At 40.1% G+C, this 9315-nt stretch overlaps 1 protein-coding gene across 1 annotated transcript; it reads right to left on the reverse strand.

Annotated features, from left to right (window-relative positions):
* Positions 1–1584: 1584 nt before the first annotated feature.
* On the reverse strand, positions 1585–7437 carry LOC126402117 (cytosolic sulfotransferase 3-like). The gene is made up of 8 exons (XM_050063819.1): positions 7308–7437; positions 6706–6838; positions 6461–6583; positions 4206–4306; positions 3940–4066; positions 3094–3191; positions 2818–2992; positions 1585–2714 (listed from the first exon to the last, which is right to left on the reverse strand). Exons 1-8 carry the CDS (start codon positions 7329–7331, stop codon positions 2602–2604), a joined length of 894 nt encoding a protein of 297 aa, XP_049919776.1. The 5' UTR covers positions 7332–7437; the 3' UTR covers positions 1585–2601.
* Between the last annotated feature and the right edge of the window lie 1878 nt (positions 7438–9315).

Here is a 9315-nt window from a genome sequence, read left to right on the forward strand (position 1 = left end):
TCATTTTTCTATCTCACACATTGTATGTTAATCTGACATAGGTTTCCACAGTTTCTGAGTCAACCACAGGTCAGTGTCCAAGTTTCCATTCATCAATTTTGGTTTCCACGCTACAAACTCTTCATGCTGTCACACTTAACATGGTCAAAAAACTGTTTGCTCACCCTGTCACAAACCTGCTGCTCATCACCCGCACCTTACCAATATTACCTGCGTTACATGATCTAGTGTGCCACCCTGTGTACAAACAACTAAACTGCATTCATTTACATGAAGTCGCCATTATCTAAACATGAATCAAAACGAATACAAAGAATGTTATTGTGGCTCCAACACATATCAAGTGCAATTCTATACCTTTTTTTTAAATATATATCTGTTTTCTGATCATTAATGTCTCACGCACAATATAAAACAACATGAATGAGCTCTTGTTTTATTGCAAATATAGAAATTTGGATACAAGTAAAAACCTTTGGATTTACATCACTGATCACACTAATCTATTGGTCTCATTTGAGTGTGTCAGTGTAAATGGTGTTGTCATACAGCTGCTCTTTAATTACACATTAACTTTGCACTCTTACATATACACATACATATCTCACATACATTTGTGTTTTGGAAGTACAGGCCTCAGGTGTAGCTCATTCATGCCCCTCTCTTTCTCTCTGTCTCTCTCTGTCTATATATATATATTTCAATCAGGACGTTTTTTTTATAATGAAAAGAATATTAATTAACGTGCAATAAAGAATGAAAAAATCTGTCTTTGGCGATTAGTCCCTGCTGAGATGGTATGATTTTAAGGAGGGTAGACGCTGGTGGTGGTAGAGGTAGTGAAGATGAGATGAGAAGAAGATGGAGAAGTACTGATGATCTGGATGAGTAGAGGAATGAGCCTTTGTTGAGCTTGTCCTGGACTCTGGATACGATGGCTGGAGGTGAACGGGGTGGAGGAGGGTGCGAAGGTTCTGCCTAAAATGGAAGCTGACAGTGGCAGTGGAGAGAGCAGATATAAAATTTTGCAGTAGCATCCTAAATGGCTGATGGAGATAATGGCGAAGTTTGATTGGATAACTAGTAGAGTGAACACCCATAGTCAGCTGATGGTGGGAGTGGGATGGAGAGAGTTGTGAATGGATGAGCACAAGGCAGTCTTCCTGATTGAGCTTACGCTGAGCTCCATATGTTGAAAATCCTCAGGCTGCAAAGACTGGGTACACAAACAAGTTAAACATGTTCATTGCCATTCTCTCTCTCTGTCTACAAGATGCCCTCAGACTTTTCCACCTGCTCCAGTCACCTGACTCCCTCATCCACATGCTCTACTGTTCAGACTTTCCCTTATCTTCACTGTCAAATATTTGGACTGCTATCTGGTCAGAGGGGTTACCTATGTCCTAAAAAAGTCAGGTTAAGTCAGGCCATACATCACCATGATTCAGATGTTTTGAGTTCTTCATCATTTTGTTGCACTTCAAGTACACCAAGATACTTTTTGTCTTTGGTTACACAAATAGTGCTAGTTCCAAGCTCTTTAGTTATCTTACTTTGGCACTTTTCATGCTGCACCCTATTTTCCCATGTTTTTTTGTTTTTCTCTCAACAACAATTTTTGAAACTGGTCCAGTATTGAGAGAGGGAGAGAGGGGGCTTCAGCCGGCAGCTGTACAACACTCCATGGGGCAACTCTGCACAGTCACTTTGCGTTCATTAAAAGTAATTATTTTCGCCACAGAAAGACTCAGAATATTATTACAAGTGTCTGATGTTTCTGTCTGAAGTTTCTCTTTACCCTTCACTTGATCCGTTCTGTTATTGTGTCCATGTCTCACTTAAGGAGAAGTCTCGGTCTGAAATCTCACATAGCTAAAAAGACAACTATAAAGTGTGTGACCTTTCTCGCCTTACCTGTTGCTTATCTTGTCTGTTATGGTTTTTGCAAAACACTTAGGGGTGTTTATTTAGAGTGAGAGTGTATTTGTGAGTGAAATATGTGCTGAAGTAGATTTTTTTTTCATCTTTTACTCAATCATCATAATTTTTCTCATTTCAGTGGCCCAGAACCAACATGACATCCTTAGACTGTAATATTGCTGTTTTAAACCTGAGTGTCTCGTTTTGCATTTTATTCAAATTTCACTTAAAGACACGTCTCTGTTTAACTTACTTATGATAATAAGTCTTGGATGATTTGGGTTATGGGTAGTTTAACATTGTCTTGACCTCCAGTTGGGGGGTCATGCAAGAAATATTCGTCTTAAGACATGACCAGTCATTTGATTTCCATCATATTCCATAATATAATGTATAGTTCACATCCTTAATTCAGATAATTCCTAAGAAACGCTCCACACCTTATTTATTTTATTTCACTAAAATTCAACATGCATCCTTTTTTTATCAATTGCTTCCCATATTATTGTTAACAAGTGATTAAAAAATTGCAGGTCGGAGGGTCATGAACTGGGGCATGACAGAAAAATACGGAGAACCACTGCATTAGAGGTAACTGTAACCTCATTTTCTCAAAGAAATGCCACATGTCCAGTCAGTCATGGACAAGTCTCCGCAAACACACAGCCTGTCTAGTCGTGTTCAAATTTCAGTGCGGAACTGAAGTGTGGGGTCCGTCATCTTTTTCTTGTAGTCTTCATCAAACTCTTCATTCTGGGAAACAGTGAAGTGGTTCTTCCAGTCACCAACTTTACCTGCAGAACCACAGAGAGAATCAGACAGGTGCATTAGCTGAAGGTGGAGATCTGATTCTTTTGTTCTTGTCATGCACATTTATCAATTTATTCATCAGGTTACCTTTTCTCATGAAGGGAGAAATTTTGAAATCCATAACTGCAATTGTAGAATAGTTGGCCATGTCGTCCTTTTTCATATTATCAAAGTGTGATCCACCTGTGACTCTTTTCTTCTCCTCATCTGAACGAGACAAACCAAGAAAGCTGCACAGTTTGTCTACTTCCCGTCCAGTGTCCTGGAAACACAGTGGTTTAGATATTATCATTGCATTGTTACTAGCTAGAGGGGAAAAGTAGCTTGAGTCGAAAGAGACCCAAATAAAAACAACTTGATCACCTCAATCAGATCTTCGTAGAACATGAAATGCATTTTTGGATAACTCTGTTTTTTCTTCCACCAGTTGTTAACATGGTCGTACCAGGATCCCCATGCCACTGAAGCCACAGGACAACAGCACATCAGTAGTGTTCAGTATTAATCTGTTCAACTCTGTCAAATATGTATGTATTCATTAATTCACTTTCCATCACCATTAATCCTGTTCAGGGTCAGGTGGCTGGAGTGTATAGAGTGCCCCAGGGATGACATTTTTCTATAGGCCAATGTGGAAAATGGCATCGTTCTGGTTCTCTCGCCAAAAAGCCTATGGGATTTTTCAATTGGATTTTGGGTTATTGCAGAAAGTAAGCTTTGTGGCAAACAAAGTAGCCAGAAGTAAAAGCTAATGGTAGATTATAAACAATCCATACTACGGGCACATGACATAACATCGCCACCATAACAAGACTGTAAAGCTGTGTTCGGCGTGACCATGGACACATGGAAGCCTCAAAGTTCATGAGGGAGGTATTTTTTTTATGTATTTTATGTTGTGGAACAACATGTGAAAGTCTCTTAAGCTTGTGTTAACCAGAGACCTAACCAAAATCCCATTCAAAAATGGCATTGACTTCAAGACAAGGGAACCATGAGTGGTAAAATCATTTCCGGATTTTAGGACTCATTCCTTTGGCGCTCTATTCCAGCTGTCCAGCTGACACCGGGCAAGAGGCAGGATTGGGTCTGGTTGAACAAACAAATATAAAGACTCTGTCTCTGTGCACCTCTAAAACACACACACACACACACACACACACACACACACACACACACACACACACACACTGTATTATTCACACATACGCTTTCCCTCCATGAATCTGTGGAAGTAGTTGTTCCAGTCTCCAGGCTCTGGTTGACCGTTGTTCATGCGATCAAAGTGAAAATAAGACACCATGTTGTCTTTGGCATTGCGGGCCACATAGACAATCTACAGAAGAAGAAAGCTTTACATTAGACATACTATACTTGACACTTTGCCCTTTGAGTCTTTAATATTACCTTATCCTCAATATCAGACTCTTGTGATTACACATTGATATAATTCAAATAACACACAAACTACTGACCCTGCAGTTTTGCTGCCAAAAGGACCTTGGCACAAACTGGACTGGCAAGTGAGTTTTAATGAGTCGAGGAGAGGTGGGGAGGTTGTCTGCCAGATCTGTTCCTGTATGAGGAGATAAAGATGGAGTAAGAACATCTCTGATGCAGTAAAGTGCTGAAATAGTTTCTTGACTGTTACAGTCAGGTAAGCATGATGTGTTGTGATACCAATAAAATACATTAAAAACCTTTCAGATGCAATGATGATTGTTTAAATTGCTGTCTGTTGCTTTAAGAATGTGGGGACTGAGTAGCTAATCAGTGGCCAGCAGAGGGTGCTCCTGCTGAATTCTGCCTTTCAACACAAAGGAAGACCAGTTTGCCAGCATGAAGGACTCTTGACAGATTAATACCATTTTTTTTTTTACCAGTTTGTAATCTGTGCATCCATGAAATCTGTGCGTAGTCTTCTAGTTTGTTGTCACATTTACCAAGAAGTATTGAAAGATTTTAAAGTCTGTAGCAGCTGTTCAGAGCGAGAAGCCTTATTTGACATAGTAGAAATAATAATTAAACATAATATGGTTGAACAGCTCACAGGTTTCCTTTTCTGTTCAATATTAAAGTTAAATGTATAACAGATAACAGACAGATAATAGAAATAAGAGTAGTTAAAGTACATGCAGTATTATTAGTTTTATATTCTGTTGATGGTTTTTCAGAAAACCAGTTGTCTCAAGTAGCGAAGCATCAGCGACTGAATCAGTTTGATTGCCTTGTTTTTTATTGGACTGTCCTACCTGCCCGCAAGCGGTGCATCGTGATGCGGTGCGTCGTTTTGAGTGAAACCTTTGATAGAAGTTTGCGTTGAAAGTGCCGCAATGGAAGCAGAATGGCTGATTCACAAGGTTGAAATGAGTAGTTATGTATATGATACCTCCTCAGTTCACCACAAAATCCTGGGTAAGTTGGCATCTGGCTGGAGGGAGATCACCAGGAAGCTGAACATTTCCGGTAAGTATTGTGTGGGATGCTCAATAGATTGCTCGCAAGCTAGCTTGTTTTACAAAGTGACAATGTTGGCATGATATAGTATGGTAGCTATAACAATGATATCGAGAAGTTACCTGTGATAGCATTGTTGTGAATATGAATAATAAGGAAGTATGTACTTGCCCATCTTTTCAGTGGTTAATCTGAGACCACAGCTGCTAGGTAAGGTGTTTGTTTGAGATGACAGAGTCCCATATTTAAGGGATTCAGTGTGGACAGAAAGCGTCTGATGTAATGTAAAGTGGTGCAGTAGTCAGGCACTCGCTTGCTGTTAGGACATAATTTAAAGGTAAACCTAGAATTCTGACTGCACTCTTCACAACAAATTGACCCACTGAACCACCATCCAACACATTCACTTCTTTTTACTGGTTCTTGAAGGCGAATAGACAAATTACTGTGAAAAGATGCAATACCTTGAACCAAATAAGATGGTCCCCTGACCCTGATGACATAAAACAGTTCCCTTGCACCTTTTGGACTATTACCTAACCGGACCAGGTTCCTAGACGCAGTTCCATACACAAGATCCCCAGAACACACAAGAAGTTTGGGGCTACAACACCTATCAGCCAAGGCAGTGCACCAAACAACAACATGCTGAAAGAAAAATGGACACAGATGGTGGGAAAAATACAAGAGGATCGGCACCACAATATGAGTCAGGACGTAGATCTGTTCACCAGATGGCAGCAGATACAACAAAAGCATGCAGCTCTGATGCCACAGGCAAGGCTAAAAGAAATATAGGAAGCCAAAGCTGAGCTCCACCAACAGTTCCAGGCTCTGGTTAGACAGATAATTAGACAGAAATGAGAGTTGTTGAAGTACATGCTAGGTCTATTATAGGGATATTGCAGATATTGTAAGTAAAATGTACATTGTATATTTTATCTGTAAACATATGTTTTGTATTCTGTTTATGGTTTTTCAGAAACCGCAAGTCCCATCATGTCAAGTGGAGGGAGCTCTTCACTGCAGTATAAGGCCTTATTATTGGAACAGCTCTCTGTAAAGGCAAATCCAGGGTTCTGACCACACTCGCCACGACAATTTGACCTATCCCACCACTGCCCAGCACACTCACTCCTTGTCAATAACGTTTAGTTTGAGCAAGCAGTAGAAAATCACCACACAGTGTACTGAAGGTTAAATACGTGTTTGCATGTTTATGATGCATGTAGGTCTATGAAATACTGTTAATATATTTGATTGTCTTTTCAACCTGCACCCAAAGGTGGAAAAAGAACCTCCAGGAAAGGCACTCTGTCAAAGATTGGAACGGTTCTTTGACGCTCTGTCTGACCAAAATACAGCAGGTCGAGGATGTAGGACACCCATGTGGTTCCTGAAAGACACAGAGACAGAGAAAGAGAGAGGAAATAAAATGATCTCAATCCTTCACGTCTATGCACACATCTTTTATAAGCTATAAAGCATTTACACTGCAGTTCATGTTTATAGACTGACCTGCTTTAGGGTATGTTGCAATAAGTATATCATCTGGCCTGGCCTGGAAGTTTTGAACATTCTCCCAGTTGTCTGTGAAATAGTGGGTCATTGGTACCCCATGGAAGTCAAACAGTTCTGGTCGAGGGGGTATCTCCAAGAAAAGACACATACAAAGCATATGATCATTGTGTGAGAGCAATCAAACTGCAGCAATTTGATTATGTGAAAACGTTTTCAAACACTGTTCACTGTCAGTTGCAGACATTGAAGTCAGATTGTGTTTAAAAAGCAACTTATACAAGTCGTCTTCAAAAAAGGAGAGAGACAGCACGTAGTATACAAACCTTAAGGACTTTTGTCATCGAAGGTTTCGTAAAAGGTTGCACTCAAGAAAAAACACCCAGGTGTTATTGAAGAAAAAAGTGTAATACTCAAATGTGTTAAAAAGCAACTGAAAATACACAGCTTCTACAAGCATTTTAGATGACTTCAGTCTACAGGTCCATTCTCATTTGCTCAGCATTACATGTTTCACAAGACATGAACTCCACTCGAGAGTAAAGCCCAGTGTAACACTTGGAAAATAAACTTGTAGACTTAAGATGAATTTAAAGACATACCGTGTCAGATGGATCAGATGACATGTTGAACGCTGCTAGTTTCTCTGCTGTATTTCTGACACGTTTCTCCTGCTGTAGTTTTTCACAGGTAAGCGAACTGTTGTCCTTCTGTTTTCTTAGTGCATAGGTCTTTCTCAATTGTAATCGGAGGCTCAGTTCCAGATATGATAAGATACTCCAGCCCCTCCCCTTTACAGATTTCCTGGGCGTTTATGCTTTATTCCCCTGTCCTCTCAAAGACATACAGAGCTGGATCAACTTTTTTTGATTCAGTGTGTAGCAGTCTTACACCTGAGTCGCTACAAAACCTTAATTTGTATCATGAATTTGAATAGTAAAAAGTCAGCCTCAGTGTAAATGATCCTTTTAAACAGGTTTTACGTCCACACACACTCATTGGTTAATTTCTGTACACGCAGTCTCTTGTAATGAAAGAAATACTCACCTTAAGACATGACCAGTCATTTGATCAACATTGTGCTTCATACTGTAAAACAGGCTCTAGTTCACAAGCTTAATTCAGATAATTAACAAGAGGATACACATCTCTGCTATCACAAGAGCAGTGGTTCTCAAGCTGTGGGGCAGGCCCCCCTGGGGGAAGCATAAAGCCACTGCAGGTGGGGCGTGGATGACAGGGAGTACCTGAAGACACTGGGTTTCACTCACATGGGTGTGGTTTTGCAAGACTTATCAGGAAACACTTTGGCAACCTCTACCATCATCTTCATTGTCTCAGCCCATGCTGTGAGTGTACGTTCACATTTGTGTGAGAACGCAGAACAAAAGTCCTGAATTGTTACAGTTTAATGCAAATAATAAGTTGGACAGAATGACAAAGTATGGGCAAACTACACTGAATAATGCATGCAATAGGTATGAAGGCATACAGAATATAGGCCTACTGTTCATGTTTTCCTATATTTGGCCTCACACCTGTACACATGGAAACTGGTAGTCTCACTTAAGCCTGAGCATCAAGTTATTGATGGTAGATGTTGAGATCAGAATACGAGTAGATTTTTGTTGTTGGACAAGATGTAGTTCATCTTAATGTCAGTGTATTTAAGCACTATTTAGTTGTATATATTTTCCATTATAACATTATGATGGTCAGTCTGAGCATTTATCAGCAGTCTGGTAAAAATGAAATGAAAATCTGCAGAGAAGTCTCTTTGTGGTTGCATCCATGCAGCAGTACAAGGAGCAAAAATGTAGAAGTGAATCACTTCGTTCTCGACGTTTGGTCATGGACTTTCCACGTCCACATACGACATGCAAGGTACCCTGGGTGCGTTGGTTGTTGACGTTCTGGGACGTCGTGTCAAGTTCTGCCTGTTACATGCATTGTCTTCTTTCAAAATACACTTCCGTTTTCATAGGAAATTTACCGTTTACATACAGTTTCTTTCAAAATAAATGCACTACATCAGTACAACTCCAAAACCCACGCACATGGTTGGGTTTAGGCAACAAAAACATGTGGTTAGGTTTAGGAACAAAGAACAGGGTTTGGCTTTAGAATCTTATGGGACACAAACACCGTTCTCTCGGGTGAAAGTCAGTGTTTGTTGGACCCATCCACCACCCCTCCCACCTACCCTACTCGGATTTTTGCCACCTTAACTTTTGTTCTTCTACCGCACATCATGCCGACGTTAAAAGACAGTTTTCTTTCATAAGTGTCTGACGTTGCAAGTCACTGACCAAGTGTCGGATTCCGACGACTTCAGAGTGAGACTGGGTTGGTTTTGTTACCTTACCTTGGAAAAACACTTTTTTCTTTTTTCTTCCTTTGTGGATAATTTGGTGAAAACCTCCTGAAAAAAGTACACTGGAGGAATTTTAACTGGAAGAAGTTAAAGCTGGTTGCAATCTGCAGTCGTCACCACTATATGTCTATCAATTCCCTGAAATCTTTCACACTGGACTTTAATCTGGGGGTTAAGGTAAAGATTAGGTTAATAAACAACTTGATGGTTACAGTTTTGCTAGCTTATCCAACAAG

The sequence above is a fragment of the Epinephelus moara genome, chromosome 16 (assembly GCF_006386435.1).
Source record: "Epinephelus moara isolate mb chromosome 16, YSFRI_EMoa_1.0, whole genome shotgun sequence".
In the NCBI taxonomy this organism is placed as follows: Eukaryota; Metazoa; Chordata; class Actinopteri; order Perciformes; family Serranidae; genus Epinephelus; species Epinephelus moara.

What these genes read in the sequence shown, in the direction of transcription:
- LOC126402117 (XM_050063819.1), bottom strand. Translation starts at nt 7,331, where the DNA reads ATGTCATCTGATCCATCTGACACG. An exon ending in CATCTGATCCATCTGACACG is followed by an intron (nt 6,839 to 7,307) that starts GTATGTCTTTAA and finishes CTTTTCTTGGAG; the next exon opens with ATACCCCCTCGACCAGAACT. An exon ending in TTTTCCACCTTTGGGTGCAG is followed by an intron (nt 4,307 to 6,460) that starts GTTGAAAAGACA and finishes CTCCTCATACAG; the next exon opens with GAACAGATCTGGCAGACAAC.